Genomic DNA, 16413 nt, shown 5'->3' with positions numbered 1-16413 from the left:
AAACCCACGCACATACGGTTACCTTATTTTTGATAAAGGAGCTAAGAATATACAATGGAAAAAAGAAAGCCTCTTCAATAAGTGGTGCTGGGAAAACTGGACAGCTACATGTAAAAGAATGAAATTAGAACACTTCCTAACACCATACACAAAAATAAACTCAAAATGAATTAGAGACCTAAATGTAAGGCCAGACACTTTAAAACTCTTAGAGGAAGACACAGGCAGAACACTCTATGACATAAATCACAGCAAGATCCTTTCTGACCCACCTCCTAGAGAAATGGAAATAAAAATAAACAAATGGGACATAATGAAACTTAAAAGCTTTTGCACAGCAAAGGAAACCATAAACAAGACAAAAAGACAGCCCTCAGAATGGGACAAAATATTTGCAAATGAAGCAACTGACAAAGGATTAATTTCCAAAATATACAAGCAGCTCATGCAGCTCAAGATCAAAAAAAACAAACTACCCAATCCAAAAATGGGCAAAAAAAAAAAAACTTACTACAAAGCTATAATGATCCAAACAGTGTGGTACTGGCAGTAGGAGAGAAATACAGCCCAATGGAATAGAACTGAAAATCCAGAGATAAGCCAATTTGTCTATGGACCAACGAGATTTTGCCAAGTGATCTGAGACTACTGAGTGAGGAAATCAAAGTCTCTTCATCAAAGAGTGCTGTGATCTACATGTAAACATTTATTTGTTACTCGCATCTTACACCTCACACAATTTTTGTAAGGTTCATCCATGTTGTACCATGTATTTGATATTATTCAGCCATAGAAGAATGATATACTAATATATGGTACAACATGGATGAACTTTAAAAACACTACACAAAATGGAATAAGTCAGTAATAAATGGATATTCCCATGCAAAAGAATAACACTGAATCCCTACCTCAGACCATCTGCAAAAATCAACTCAAAATGAATCAAAGCAAAAATTGTAAAACTCCTAGAAAAGAAAATGCAAGGGGAATTTGTCATGACCTTAGATTTGGTAAATGGATTCTTAGATATGACATAAAAACACAAGCAACAATAACTAAAGTTGATAAACTGGGCCTCATTAAAATTAAAAATATTTGATTCAAAGGACACCATCCAGATCCAGATAATGAAAAGACAAAGCACAAAAATGGGAGAAAATATATCCAAATAATATACTTGATAGGGGATCTATCAAGCCACGGAGTAGCCATGGATGCTGAGCCTGCACATCCGGAGCCTGTGCTCTGCAATGGGAGAGGCCACGGCAGTGAGAGGCCCATGTACCACAAAAAAAAAAAAAAAAAAAAAAAAGATTACCATTTGACCCAGCAATCCTAGATTTATACACAACAGAAATGAAGTCATACGTCCACAGAAAAACTTGTACACAAATGTTCACAGAAACATTATTCATGATAGCCAAAAGTTGGAAACAGCCCAAATATCCATCAACTGATCAGTGGTTAAACAAGAAGTATATCAACACAACACAATGTAGTATATCAACACAATATTATTCAGCCATGAAAGAATTAAGTACTGATAAATGATACAACATGAATGAAACTTATAAACATTATATGAGTTTAAGAAGCCAGTAAAAAAAGGCCAAATATTATATAATCCAAATTTATTGAGACAGAAAGGCAAATTTACTAAGACAGAAAGTAGTTTAGTGGTTGCCTAAGACTGGGGAGGGATGGAGAGTTGGGAAGTGATACCCAATAAGCACAGGGTTTTCTTGGGGGAGAAGAAAAAGTTCTAAAATTGATTATGGTGATGGTTGGACAACTCTGTGAGGATAGTACACACTACTGAATTGTACATATTTAAAACGTGAAATATATGACTTGGAATGTATGATATTGAATTATATATCAATAAAGCTTTTGCAAAAATATATGAAATGTATTACTTGAAATATATGATATTGAGTTACATATCAATACAGCTTTTACAAAAAATAAACATGAGATACTACTTCACACCCACTGGTATGATTCAGGGTTAGATGGCTCCATGGGTGTTGGCTTGGCTGAATGAATGCCTGAACCACCTCTTGACTGGTCACATTTTTCAGTATTTAAGATTAGGGCCAGGGGCTTCCCTGGTGGCGCAGTGGTTGAGAGTCCACCTGCCGATGCAGGGGACACGGGTTCGTGCCCCAGTCCGGGAAGATCCCACATGCCGCAAAGCGGCTAGGCCCGTGAGCCATGGCCGCTGGGCCCGTGCAGCCGGAGCCTCTGCTCCGCAACGGGAGAGGCCACAGCAGTGAGAAGCCCGCGTACCGCAAAAAAAAAAAGATTAGGGCCCTGAAAACTCTACTTCCAAAAGGAATTCTAAGATCAAATTAAAGAATAAAAGTCATTTGGTCAATTTCCTCACTTTAAAAGAGAGATAAACATAGTACCTTGTTCTGTGTCAGTCTCAGCCTAGCAATAACGTTGCTACTGGCCAGAAGTACCTAAAGACCCGCCCAGAACTAAGGCAACCCCCACAGACATTTCCCCTTCCAGAATCAATACTGATGCTGGACTAGCCTTTATGGATCTTACTATGATTACAAGACGTACTTCAGCAACAACCACCGGGGAACTGTGAAAAATAAACAACGTTTATTATTCACAAGTCCTGGCCACACAGCAAGGTCACAGGTAGAGAGCTAGTGAATGCAAACCCGGGGTTCTGTCTTTCCTGGGGTTGAGAGTGAGGTGACTAGGGTTTCACAGGTTTCTTTTTATTGATGAATTTAAAACATAAAGCAGGAATGAAAGCACAAGAAGCGAAAAGCAAGAGGTCAAATGGTCAGTATCTAAGTTATCTAAGTCAGACCTCTTTAAAAAAAGGAACTTCATGGGTGGGGTGGCCTGGCTCTTTATCTAGTCCTATAGCTGGCAATTTGTTTATTTGAAATGGATGTCCTTCAAGTGGCTACCTAGACAATCAAAAGCTTAATACCAGACACACTGCAATCAACAAAGCTAGTTGTCGGATAACTCCAGGAGCAAACAATCCTTCAGGACCCTGACTTTCGGCCTCACTGTGATTTCCAAGAAATAGCTACAGCTGGAATTCCTGGCTACAGTACTAACTAGGAGTGTGGTGAGCAGAAAGCTCTTCTCTGCTGGTAGCCATTCATGCAAGAAGTTTCCTAAAGATGAACCCTCTTCCAAATTAATCTTCCTGGGAAAGTCTCAAAATGGTGGAGGAGAAAGACGTGAACTCACCCCTTCTTACGAAAACACTAAAATCACAACTAGCTGCTGAACAATCATTGACAAAAAAACGCTGGATCCTACCAAAAAAGATACCCTCCATCTAAAGACAAAGAAGAAGCCACAACAAGACGACAGGAGAGGCACAATCGCAATAAAAGCAAATCCCATACCCACCAGGTGCACGAACCAGAAACTGGAAAATAATTATACCACAGAAGTTCTCCCACAGGAGTGAAACTCCTGGGCCCCATGTCAGGCTCCCCAATCTGGGGGTCAGGCAATGGGAGGAGGAGCCCCCAGAGAATCTGGCTTTGAAGGCCAGTGGGGTTTGACTAGGGGAAACAGAAATTCCACTCTTAAAGGGTGCACACAAGGTCTCGTGCATACCAGGGGCCAGGGAAAAAAGCAGTAACCTCATTAAGAGACCAGGCCAGACTTACCTGCTAGTACTGGAGGGTCTCCTGCAGAGCAAGGGGTGGCTGTGGCTCACTGCGGGGACAGAGACGCTGGCAGCAGTAGTTCTGGAGAGTACTCATCCATGTGAGCCCTCCTGCAGGCTGCCATTTTCTCCCCAAGACCTAGCCCCACCCAACAGCCTGAAGGCTCCAATGCTGGGATGCCTCAGACCAAACAATCAACAGGTCAGGAACACAGCACCACCCATCACCAGACAGGGTTTAAAGTCTTTCTGAGCATGGCCCTGACCACCAGAGGGACAAGACCCAGTTCCACCCACCAATGGGCAGGAACCAGTCCCTCCCACAAATGGACAGGAACCAGTCCCTCCCACAAGCCTCTTACACACCCTCATCCACCGGAGGGAAGACAGCAGAAGCAATAACTACAATTCTGCAGTCTGTGAAAAAGAAACTGCAATCACAGAAAGTTAGACAAAATGAGATGGCAGGGGAATATGTCCCAGATGAAGGAATAAGATAAGACCCAAGAAGAACAGCTAAATGAAGTAGACATAGGCAATCCACCAGAAAAAGAATTCAGAGTAATGATAGTGAAGACGAACCAAGATCTTGGAAAAAGAATGGAAGCACAGATCAAGAAGATACAAGAAATGTTTAACAAAGACCTAGAACTAAAGAACAAACAGATCAACAACACAATAACTGAAATGAAAAATACACCTGAAGGAATCAATAGCAGAATAACTAAGGCAGAAAAATGCATAAGTGAGCTGGAAGACAGAATGGTGGAAATCACTGCCTCACAACAGGATAAAGTAAAAAGGATGAAAGAAATGAGGACAGCCTCAGAGACCTCCGGAATAACACTGAAAGCACCAACATTCACATTATAGGGGTCCCATAATGAGAAGAGAGAGAGAAAAGACCTGAGAAAATATCTGAAGAGTAATAGCTGAAAACTTCCTAACGTGGGAAAGTAGACAGCCACCCAACTCAAGGAAGCACAGAGAGTCCCATACGGGATTAATTCAAGGAGGAACACACCGAGACACACAGTAATCAAACTGACAAATATTAAAGACAAAGAAAAAATATTAAAAGCAACAAGGGAAAAGTAACCAATAACATACAAAGAAACTCCCATAAGGTTATCAGCTGATTTCTCAGCAGAAACTCTGCAGGTCAGAAGGGAGTGGCACAATATATTTCAAGTGATGAAAGGGAAGAACCTACAACCAAGAATACTCTACCCAGCAAGGATCTCCTTCAGATTCGACAGAGAAATCAAAAGCTTTACAGACAAGCAAAAGCTAAGACAATTCAGCACCACCAGAACAGCTCTGCAACAAATGCTAAAGGAACGTTTCAAAGCTGAAAAGAAAAGTCCACAACTAGAAACAAGAAAATTACAAATGGAAAAGCTCACCAGTAAAGGCAAACATACAGTAAAGGTAGGAAGTCATCAACACAGAAATATGATATCAAAACCAGCAGTTGTGAGAAGAGGAGAGCACAACTGCAGGATACTGGAAATGCATTTGAAATTAAAAGATCAGCAACTTATAACAATTTTGTTTATATACAGACTGCTACATCAAAACCTCATGGCCACTGTAAACTGAAAATCTACAATAGATACACGTAAAAAAAAAAAGAGAAAGGAATCCAAACACAACACTAAAGTTAGTTATCAAATCTCAAGAGAACAAAAGAGTAAGGGAAGAAAAAAGACCTACAAAAATAAATCCAAAACAATTAACAAAATGGCAATAAGAATATACATATTGATAATTATCTTAAATGTAAACAAATTAAATGCTCCAAACAGAAGACACAGACTGGCTGAATGGATACAAAAACTAGACTCGTATATATGCTGACTACAAGAGGTCCACTTCAGATCTAGGAACACATACAGACTGAAACTGAGGGAATGGAAAAAGGTATTCCATGCACATGGAAATCAAAAGAAAGCTGGAGTAGCAATACTCGTATCAGACAAAATAGACATTAAAATAAAGACTGTTACAAGAGACAAAGAAGGACACTACATAATGATCAAGGGGTCAATCCAAAAAGAGGATATAACAATTGTAAATATATACGTATCCAACACAGGAGCACCTCTATAAAGGAGGTAAGTACTAACAGCCATAAAGGGAGAAATCAACAGTAACAAAATAATAGTGGGGGACTTGAACACTCCACTTTCATCAATGAACAGATCATCCAGACAGAAAATCAATTAGGAAACACATGACTTAAATAACACATTAGACCAGATGTATTTAATTTTTATAGAGCGTTCCATCCAAAAGCTGCAGAATACACATTCTTCTCAAGTGCACATGGAACATTCTCCAGGAGTGAACACATGCTGTGCCACAAAGCCAGCCTCAGTAAATTTAAGAACCCTGAAATCATATCAAGCATCTTTTCCGACCACAATGCTATGAGATTAGAAATTAACTAGGAGATCAAAAAAACTGTAAAAAACGGAAACACGTGGAAGCTAAACAATATGCTACTAAACAACCAACAGATCACTGAAGAAATCAAAGAGGAAATCAAAAAATACCTACAGACAAATGGAAACAAAAGCACGACAATCCAAAACCTACGGGACACAGCAAAAGCAGTTCTAAGAGGGAAGTTTATAGCAATACAATCTTACCTCAGGAAACAAGAAAAAATCTCAAATGAAAAACCTAACCTTACACCTAAAGCAAAAAGAACAAACAAAACCCAAAATTAGTAGAATGAAAGAAATCATAAAGATCAGAGCAGAAAGAAATGAAATAGAAACTAAGAAAAAAGAAAAGATCAATGAAATTAAAGGTTGGTTCTTTGAAAAGTTAAATAAAATTGATAAACCTTTAGCCAGACTCATCAAGAAAAAGGGGGAGAGGGCTCAAACCAATAAAATTAAAAATGAAAAAGAAGTTACAATGGACATCACAGAAATACAAAGGATCATAAGAGACTGCTACATGCAACTATACGCCAATAAAATGGACAACCTGGAAGAAATGGACAAATTCTTAAAAAGGTACAATTTCCCAAAACTAAACCAGGAAGAAATAGAAAATATGAACAGATGGATCAGAAGTACTGAAATTGAAAATGTGATTTAAAAACTCCCAACTAATAAAGTCCAGGACCAGATGGCTTCACAAGCATATTCTATCAAACATCTACAGAAGAGTTAACACCTAAACTTTTGCAACTATTCCAAAAAACTGCAGAGGAAGGAACACTCTCAAACTCATTCTATGAGGCCACCATTACCATGATACCAAAACCAGACAAAGATACCACAAAAAAAGAAAATTACACGCCAATATCACTGATAAACATAGACGCAAAAAGCCTCAACAAAATACTACCAATTCGAATCCGACAATACATTAAAAAGATCATACACCATGACCAAAGTGGGATTTACCCAAGGAATGCAGAGATTTTTCAATGTCCGCAAATCAATCAGTGTGAATCACCACATCAAAGAATTGAAGAATAAAAACTATATGATAATCCCAATAGATACAGAAAAGCTTTTGACTCAATACCCATTTATGATAAAAAAACTCTCTGGAAAGCGGGCATGTAAGGAACCTACCTCAACATAATAAAGGCCATATATGAGAAACCTACAGCTAATATCATACTCAATGGTGAAAACCTGAAAGCATTTCCTATAAGATCAGGAACAAAACAAGGATGTCCACTCTCACCACCTTTATTCAACATAGTTTTGGAAGTCCTAGCCACAGCAATGAGATAAGAAAAAGAAATAAAAGGAATCCAAGTTGGAAAAGAAGTAAAACTGTCACTGTTTGCAGATGACATGATACTATACATGGAAAATCCTAAAGATGCTACCAGAAAACTACTAGAGCTCATCAATGAATTCAGTAAAGTTGCAGGATACAAAATTAACACATAGCAATCTGTTGCATTCTATACACTAACAACGAAAGATCAGGAAGAGAAATTCAAGAAACAATCCCATCTACCATCACACCAAAAAGAATAAAATACCTAAGAATAAACCTACCTAAGGAGACAAAGGACCTGTACTCTAAAAACTATTAAGATGCTGATGAAAGAAATTGATGATGATACAAGCAGATGGAAAGATATAACACGTTCTTGGACTGGAACCATCAATATTATCAAAATGACTATACTACCCAAGGCAAGCTACAGATTCAATGCAATCCCTATCAAATTACCAATGGCGTTTGTCACAGAACTAGAACAAAAAATTTCACAATTTGTATGGAAACACAAAAGACCCCTAATAGCCAAAGCAATCTTGAGAAAGAAAAATGGAGCTCAAGGAATCAGGCTCCTGGACTTCAGACTCTACTACAAAGCTACAGTAATCAAGATAGTATGGTACTGGTACAAAAACAGAAATATAGATCAAGGAAGCAGGACAGAAAGCCCAGAGATAAATCCACGCACATATCACCTTATCTTTGATAAAGGAGGCAAGAATATACAATGGAGAAAAGACAGCCTCTTCAATAAGTGGTGCTGGGAAAACTGGACAGCTACACGTAAAGGAATGAAATTAGAACATTTCCTAACAGCATACACAAAAATAAACTCAAAATGGATTAAAGACCTAAATGTAAGGCCAGACACTATCAAACTCTTAGAGGAAAACATAGGCAGAACACTCTATGACATAAATCACAGCAAGATCCTTTTTGACCCACCTCCTCCAGAAATGGAAATAAAAACAAAAATAAACAAATGGGACCTAATGAAACTTCAAAGCTTTTGCACAGCAAAACAAACCATAATCAAAACGAAAAGACAACCCACAGAATGGGAGAAAATATTTACAAACCATGTGACTGACAAAGGATTAGTCTCCAATATTTACAAACACCTCATGCATATCAAAAAAGCAAACAACCCAATCAAAATATGGACAGAAAACCTGAATAGACATTTCTCCAAAGAAGACATATAGATGGCCAAGAGGCACATGAAAAGGTGCTCAACATTGCTCATTATTAGAGAAATACAAATCAAATCTACAAGGTATCACCTCACACCAGTCAGAATGTCCATCATCAAAAAATCTATAAACCATAAATGCTGGAGAGGGTGTGGAGAAAAGGGAACTCTTTTGCACTGTTGTGCAAACAACAGTGGGACTGTAAATTGGTACAGCCACTATGGAGAACATTTTGGAGGCTCCCTAAAAATCTAAAAATAGAGCTACCATATGAGCCAGCAATCCCACTCTTGGGCGTATATCCAGAGAAAAACATGGTTTGAAAGGATACATGCACTTCAATATTCACTGCAGCACTATTTACAATAGCTAATACATGGAAGCAACCTAAATATCCATTGACAGAGGAATGTATAAAGAAGGTGTGGCACATATATACAGTGGAATATTACTCAGCCATAAAAAAGAATGAAATAATACCATTTGTGGCAACATAGAGGACCTGGAGATTATCATACTAAGTGAAGTAAGTCAGACAGAGAAAGCCAAGTATCATATGATATCACTTATATGCAGAATCTAAAAAAAAATGATACAAATGAACTTATTTACAAAACAGAAACAGACTCACAGACTTAGAGAACTTATGGCTACCGGTGGGGAAGGATGGGGGAGATGGATAGATTGGGAGTTTGGGATTGACATGTACACACTGCTATATTTAAAATATATAACCGAGCTTCCCTGGTGGTGCAGTAGTTAAGAATCCGCCTGCCAACACAGGGGACATGGGTTTGAGCCCTGGTCTGGGAAGATCCCACATGCCACAGAGCAACTAAGCCTGTGCGCCACAATTACTGAGCCTGTGCTCTAGAGCCCACAAGCCACAACTACGGAAACCCACGTGCCACAATTACGGAAGCCCACACACCTAGAGCCCATGCTCTGCAACGAGAAGCCACTGCAATGAGAAGCCCACACACCTCGATGAAGAGTAGCCCCCGCTCGCCGCAACTAGAGAAAGCCCGCGCACAGCAATGAAGACCCAACACAGCCAAAAATAAAAATAAATAAATTTTTAAAATAAAATAAAATAAAATAGATAACCAACAAGGACCTACTGTATAGCACAGGGAACTCTGCTCAATATTCTGTAATAACCTAAATGGGAAAAGAATTTGTAAAAGAATAGATACATGTATATGTATAACTAAATCACTTTGCTGTACACCTGAAACTAACACAACATTGTTAATCAACTATGTTCCAATATAAAGTAAAAACTTTTTTTAAAAGCTAATTGTCAGGTGCTTACACTACAACATCTACACACCCTAGTGCTGCTGTAAGAATTGAGTAACACACATAAAGCACTTAACACAGTGTCAATAAATTTTAGCTAGCTGAAAGAGGTGAATGAGGTACAGCTATAACATTAACTCAATATTCTACTCTTTGGGGATTGAGAAAAGAATAAAGGTCATTTTAAAGGAATACATTTCCCCTAAACATTTTTTACAATTAGAGGTTACTACAGATCAAGATTCTTCAATAAATACAAATATCTCAATATTAAAACTATTTGTCATTTATAACTTACTGCAAATTATTTTATCATCAAAACCATACTTAACAAAGGGTCATCAACGTAAGTTCTGATTGCAGCTAGATACAATAAAGGGCATTTGGGGATGGGAATGGAAAGGAATATGAGGATACTAGATACGTGAGTACCTCAGTCAAGAAAGAGTAACTGGCATAGGGCTCAGAGAGAGGTGGGAGGATTCCAAAAGATAACTCTACATAGCTATTTTGTCTAAACCTTGCTGTCTCTATGCTAGGGAAAACTATCTCATATCATATCTTTGAAATATAACTTGTCAAGGCTGTAGATATGATATCAGAATAATTGTCTTTTCAGTTCACAGATTCTCTGAATCAAGCAGAATAACATCTGGACATGACTGAGAGAATACAGGGAGAGCCTGGATTTTAAGCCTGATTCAATGACACCTTTGGGTGTCACTGGGGAAGGAGAAAATTTATTCTCAACACTGAAGAAAGAAATTATTTGTGGTCAAGAGGGAAAAGTGTAGCAGACTACATCACTGCTCACAAATACTCACTTTTCTCTTCCCAGTCCCTGAGAGGACCACCCCATCTGACTAACACTGGCTTGGCCATATGACCTGGTTTGGCCAATGGAATCTGAGAAGAACTGAGAGTGTGTTAGTTCCAAGCAGAGGCAGTAGGGAGGTATTTCGTTTCCAGCAGTCCTCATGTTCTTTTGCCTTTTACCAGGAGAACATCATGTCTCACATAGGGGGTACTCCTTCAGCCTGGCGTCCAAACTGAGAACATACATGGAACATACAGTTTACCATGTATGTTATGAGCCACAGCCATCTATATGTGGTGTTACAACTTCTCATGTGATCTCAGATACTTTCCTTCTACAGCCTCACACTAACTCACAAGATGCAACCTTTCCAGTGCCCACTTCCACAAGCAAGCTTCAAGACTTTAAGGTAAAGTGCCAAATATATTTCAGATTTTATATATTTTGTTACCATTTAACATGTGCTGTTTTTATTGTTTTTTTTAATGTCACGAAGTTTATGTTATGCCACTAATCTCATTTTTCCTCTAAGCCCTATGGTTTTTATTGCACAATTCTGCAGAGCATAGCGCATTTTAGGAACACCTATTTCACACTATACCACAACTGACTATATCTTGAAAAAAGAGACACGAATATCCATAATCCAAAGAGACAAGTTCTATAACTGAGCCACAAATGGGTAGAAAAGCAACTGAGAGAAGGTGATACTTAACCTTATATCCTGATCACCCCACCGCCAAATACAATCACACTGGGAGATTAGGTTTCAACATATGAATTTGAGGGAGAAGAGATACATTCAATCTACAGCATTCTGTTCCTGGACCCCCCAAAATAATATCCTTCTCACATTCAAAATATGTTCATTCTATTCCCAATGGCCCCAAAAGTGTTAACTCATTCCAACATCAACTCCAAGTCTGAGTTCAAAGTCTCATCTAAATATCATCTAAAGCAGATTTGGATGAGACTCAAGGTACAATTCATCCTGAGGTTCTCCAGCTGTAAACCTGTGAAATTAAACAAGTTATGTGCTTCCAAAATACAATGGCAGAACAGGCACAGAACAGATATTTAGAAGAAAGGTGTGACAAGTCTCAAGCAAGTCTAAAACCCAACAGGGCAAATTCCATTAGACCTTAAGGTCCATGAATAATCCTCTAACTTGATACTCTGCCCTCCAGGCCCACTGAAGCAGAGGTCCTACCTACAGGACCCACTTGGGCAGCATTCCTGCCCCTTCAGCTCTGCTGGGCAGAGGGTGGGCACCTAAGGCTCCTGGCGGCCCTGCCCTAGTGGATTTGGATGGCTCCTGTTCTTTGAAATCTAGGTGGAGTCAGACATGCCCCCTGGGCCTGTGCATTCTCCACTAGTGGAGATGGCTTATTCCACCAGTTTGTTGCCTGCACCCTGCTGAGAGGCAGCTGCTGCACCAGGGGCTGCCAGAATCACACCTGGGGCAGCCAAGGAGCTCAGCACCGGCAGTGCACCAGCAGAGCCCTCAAGGTGAGGTAGCACCAAGCAGCAAGCTCAAGGTCTCCAAACACTGGCATCTCCTCCTTTGAAATCATTCTGCCTCCAGGCCCTGTGCTAAGACAGCAGTCCTGGTGATTTCTGAACTGTCTTCAGGGTCATTCTTCCATTGTTTTAGGTAGCAGCATCTGGTTCCTGTTGAGATGGCTTATCCACACTAATCTTAACAAATGGTTGCTTGGCCACACCCTTAGTGTTCTCTACTGAACAGGCTTTCTCATCTTTTGGATAGGTGGGGAATTTTCCAAATTTTTAAGTCCTGCTTCCTTTTTGCTTAACATTTATAATTATGCCTGTAAGTTATTTCTCTCTTATTATACTATGTTGACCTAAAACAAACAGGCTGCCAGGTATTTTTCCAGAAAAGATGGATTTATTTGGGATCAGCAGAGAACTGCAATCTGGGGTCTGCAATCATGGTGAGCCACATGGAAGCTCCCCCAAGGCAAGGGAAGGAGAACACTGTCCTAGAGGGGAGGGCTACAGTAAACAAGAAGCCCAAGGTTTTTCATTGTTTGAGTCCTTGCCAGCAAAGAAGAGGAGTCTTCTTCCTCTTGGGCTCTGGTATCCTTGCAGAGCATGAGAACTCCCCCTTCTGGTCTCCTGATTCTATTTTATTGAGGTTTCTGTTTATTAACTTTTTACAACTATAAGCAGTTAGGAGGGCTCAAAGCCACACCTTCAAACCTTTGTTTAGAAATTACTTCAAGTAAATATCCAATTTCACTGCTCACAAGCTCTACATTTTACAAAGCACTAAAAGATGAACATAACTCAGCCAAGTTCTTTGACACTTTACAACAAGGATCACTTTTCTTTCAGTTTCCAATAACACAGTCCTCATTTCCACCCGAGATCTTATCAGAATGGTCTTTACAGTACACAATTCTACCAATATTCTGCGCAGGATTACACAGGTGTTCTCTAAGAAGATTGAGGTTTTTCTGTACACCTCTCCTCCTTTAGAGTCCACACCAGAATCTCCTGTTCACAACAATGTAGGCTTTTTCTAGCATGCACCTCAAAACTCTTCCATTACCCATTACCCAGGTTCCAAAGCCACTTCAACATTTTTAGGAATTTATTACAGCACCCCTCCACTTCTCAGTACCAATTTTTGTTTTAGTTCATTCAGGATACTGTAACAAAAATACCACAGACAAGGTGGTTTATAAAAAAAATAGAAATGTATTTCTCACATTTCTGGAGGTTTGGAAGTACAAAATCAAGGTGCTGGCAGATGTGGTGTCTAATGAGGACCCATTTCCTGGTTCATAGATAGTTCATCTTCTTATTCATCTTCATGCTATGTCCACACATGGTAGAAGGAGCAAAGGAACTCTCAGTGGTCTCTTTAACAAAGATACCAGTCCCACTGATGAGGAATCCACCCTCATAACTGATTCATCTCTCAAAAGCCCCACTTCCAAACTCATCACATTAGAGGAGTAGGTTTCAACACGAATTTTGGGGAACACAAACATTCAGTCTGTACCACTAGCTCAACACAGAATTTACCTTAAATTCTACTTTAGTGATATTCTCATTTTATATGCATATGAAAACACTTGTCAGTCACAGAAGCATAAAAATACATTATACATGTACATTGTGTTAAGAGTAGCATAATTAAAGTACGGATATATTAATAAGAAGAAAAACACTGCTTTTTAACACTTACCACAAGCTTTAGAAGCAGCAACACAAATCTCTTCTGCAACATACTCTCCAGTTGGAAACTTCAGATAATCCCCCTCAGCTTTTCCAAGGGAATGATAAAGATAGACCTGTAGGACTGGATCTATTTGCTTCACAGAATTAGCATTTCCAGGAATATCACCATTCTGATGAACAGGAGATGAGGATGTTCCTTCCATTTCCGTCATTGTAAGGCATGCCATTCCCATGCAGTCTTTTTTCAGAACATTTGCCTGTAAGAGAAACCAAAGTTACAAATGGAAGTGATATTCATAAGTTATCCTTCATATATAAAGAAGTCTTCACTGACAGCAATGACTCTGTCAAATCCATTAACTGAATAAGTATCATGTACAGTCATTTCTCAGACAGATACTGAGGGTTCTGTTCCAGACCAGTGCAATAAAGTCACACAAATTTATTGGTCTCCCAGTACCTATAAAAGTTATATTTACACTATACTGTAGTATACTGAGTATGCAATAGCATTATGTCTAAAAAAAAATTGTACATACCTTAATTTTAAAATACTTTATTGCTAACCATCATCTGAGCCTTCAACGATTTGTAATCTTTTCACAATAGTATTATCAAAGGTCACTGATCATAGATCACCATAACAAATATAATAATAATGAACAAGTTTGAAATATTGCAAGAAGTATCAAATGTGACAAAGAGACGTGAAGTGAGCAAATGTTTCTGGGAAATTGGCATTGATAGACTTGCTTAATACGGGGCTGCCACAAACCTTCAATTGTAAAAAACCAGTATCGGGGAAGCACAATAAAATGAGGTATGCCTATACTACTATATACAAAGCACAGTGAGAGATATCAAAATTATAAACTTCCTGTGGACAATGACAATAAAACTGAAGCTTATACACTGAGGAACCACAATATAAATATATAACACTAACAGAACAAACAAAATCAGTTACAGACAACAAAAGAAGAGATTCCACAAAGCAACATGATTTCTCAACAGATTACTCTGACAATTGCTTATTGGAATCTGGAAGGGAAAAATAACATTTCAAGCTGGGATTAACTGATGAGCTTTATTAGATGAGGTCATATTTAAAACTGTTCTTGAAGCATGGATTGGATTTTGATGGATGGAAGAGGAAGAACGTTCTGGAAGAGTGGAACTGTTCTGAAGAGTAGAAAGATACAAGATATGTTCAATAATTTATTGGTCTGAGTGAAGTATTTGAGAAATTATACCATTTAGGAAAAGATTAAAAATACAGATGGATAGGGACTTCCCTGGTGCTCCAGTGGTAAAGAATCTGCCTTGCAATACAGGGGACGCTGGTTCAATCCCTGGTCAGGGAACTAAGATCCCACATGCCGTGGGGCAACTAAGCCCACGTGCCACAACTACCGAGCTCCCATGCCTCAACACGAGAGCCCGTGTGCTGCAAACTACAGAGCCCACGCACCCTGGAGCCTGTGCGCCACAACTAGAGAGAGAAAACCCACACGTCACAACTAGAGAGGAGCCTGCATGCTGCAACAAAGAGCCTGCACGCCACAACTAAGACCTGGATACTTGTAACAAAACTGCAGCTACATACCCAGTATGCATTTTCCCCTTCTTCCTTGATACAAAAGCCCAAATGGGGGGGTATACCAATGTACCCCCCCAAAAAACCTCTACTTCCCCATGGATAGCCATGTGAACCAGTTTAAGCAAATGAGATTTACGTGAAAGTTGCTGGGTGGTACTTTCAGGACCACTCCTTAAAAAAAGGCTGACTTAGCTGGCATGTCTCCTTTTACTTTTTCCCCTTCACCTTCTGTCTGAATCTAAGCATGAATATAGGTAGGGCAGTCACCTTAACACCATGTAACCATGAAGGAAAGGTCAAGAGAATAAACGACCTGGTAACCTTAAGTAGCTGAATCAATGTCAGGAATCCCCTACCAACCACCAGACACCTTATTATGTATAAGTAAGTGCAATCCTAACTGATACAGTACGAAATAAAAGGAGGTCCAAATGTCAGACCAAAGAATTTAAACTTTATCCCACAGTCAATAATGATCAGAAAGGTGAAGTGATATAGTCAGAAAGCTATTACAATAACCTAGGCAGTACTAAGATCCTGAACTGAAACAGCAACAGTTGGATGGTTAGAGGTAATAAAAGAGGAAGACTTGATGCACCATGAGGACTAACTGAATATAGAAGCCAGAAGTAAAAGATAGTATGAGGATTTCAAACTTGGGAGATCTGTAATACCATTATTAGAAGGACTTTGTCCCTTGACTTTGGAAGGTGAGGAGAATAAAGACTACTGTTTTACAGACTTTTATTAGGAACGAAAGCAGGGCAATTAGACCAAAATCTAGCTGGCAGCTAGATTTTGAGACTGATATTTGGAAGACCTGAAAATTTGACAACCTTCCTCACAGACGTAATCATTTAAATCATGA

At 39.1% G+C, this 16413-nt stretch overlaps 1 protein-coding gene across 3 annotated transcripts in view; it reads right to left on the bottom strand.

Moving 5' to 3' along the window:
• JAK2 (Janus kinase 2) overlaps positions 1 to 16413 on the bottom strand; it is a 162809-nt gene that overhangs the window by 85623 nt on the left and 60773 nt on the right. For all 3 annotated transcript variants that reach the window (XM_060014695.1, XM_060014696.1, XM_060014693.1), the window contains exon 3: positions 13953 to 14202. In XM_060014695.1, coding sequence (XP_059870678.1) covers positions 13953 to 14178 — 226 coding nt within the window. In that variant the 5' untranslated portion in view covers positions 14179 to 14202. The remainder of the gene's footprint in view (positions 1 to 13952; positions 14203 to 16413) is intronic.

This window comes from Delphinus delphis, chromosome 6 (genome assembly GCF_949987515.2).
Source record: "Delphinus delphis chromosome 6, mDelDel1.2, whole genome shotgun sequence".
Classification (NCBI taxonomy): domain Eukaryota; kingdom Metazoa; phylum Chordata; class Mammalia; order Artiodactyla; family Delphinidae; genus Delphinus; species Delphinus delphis.
The sequence above is the reverse complement of the archived record's forward strand: the minus strand, read 5'-3'. Positions and strand labels throughout refer to the sequence as shown.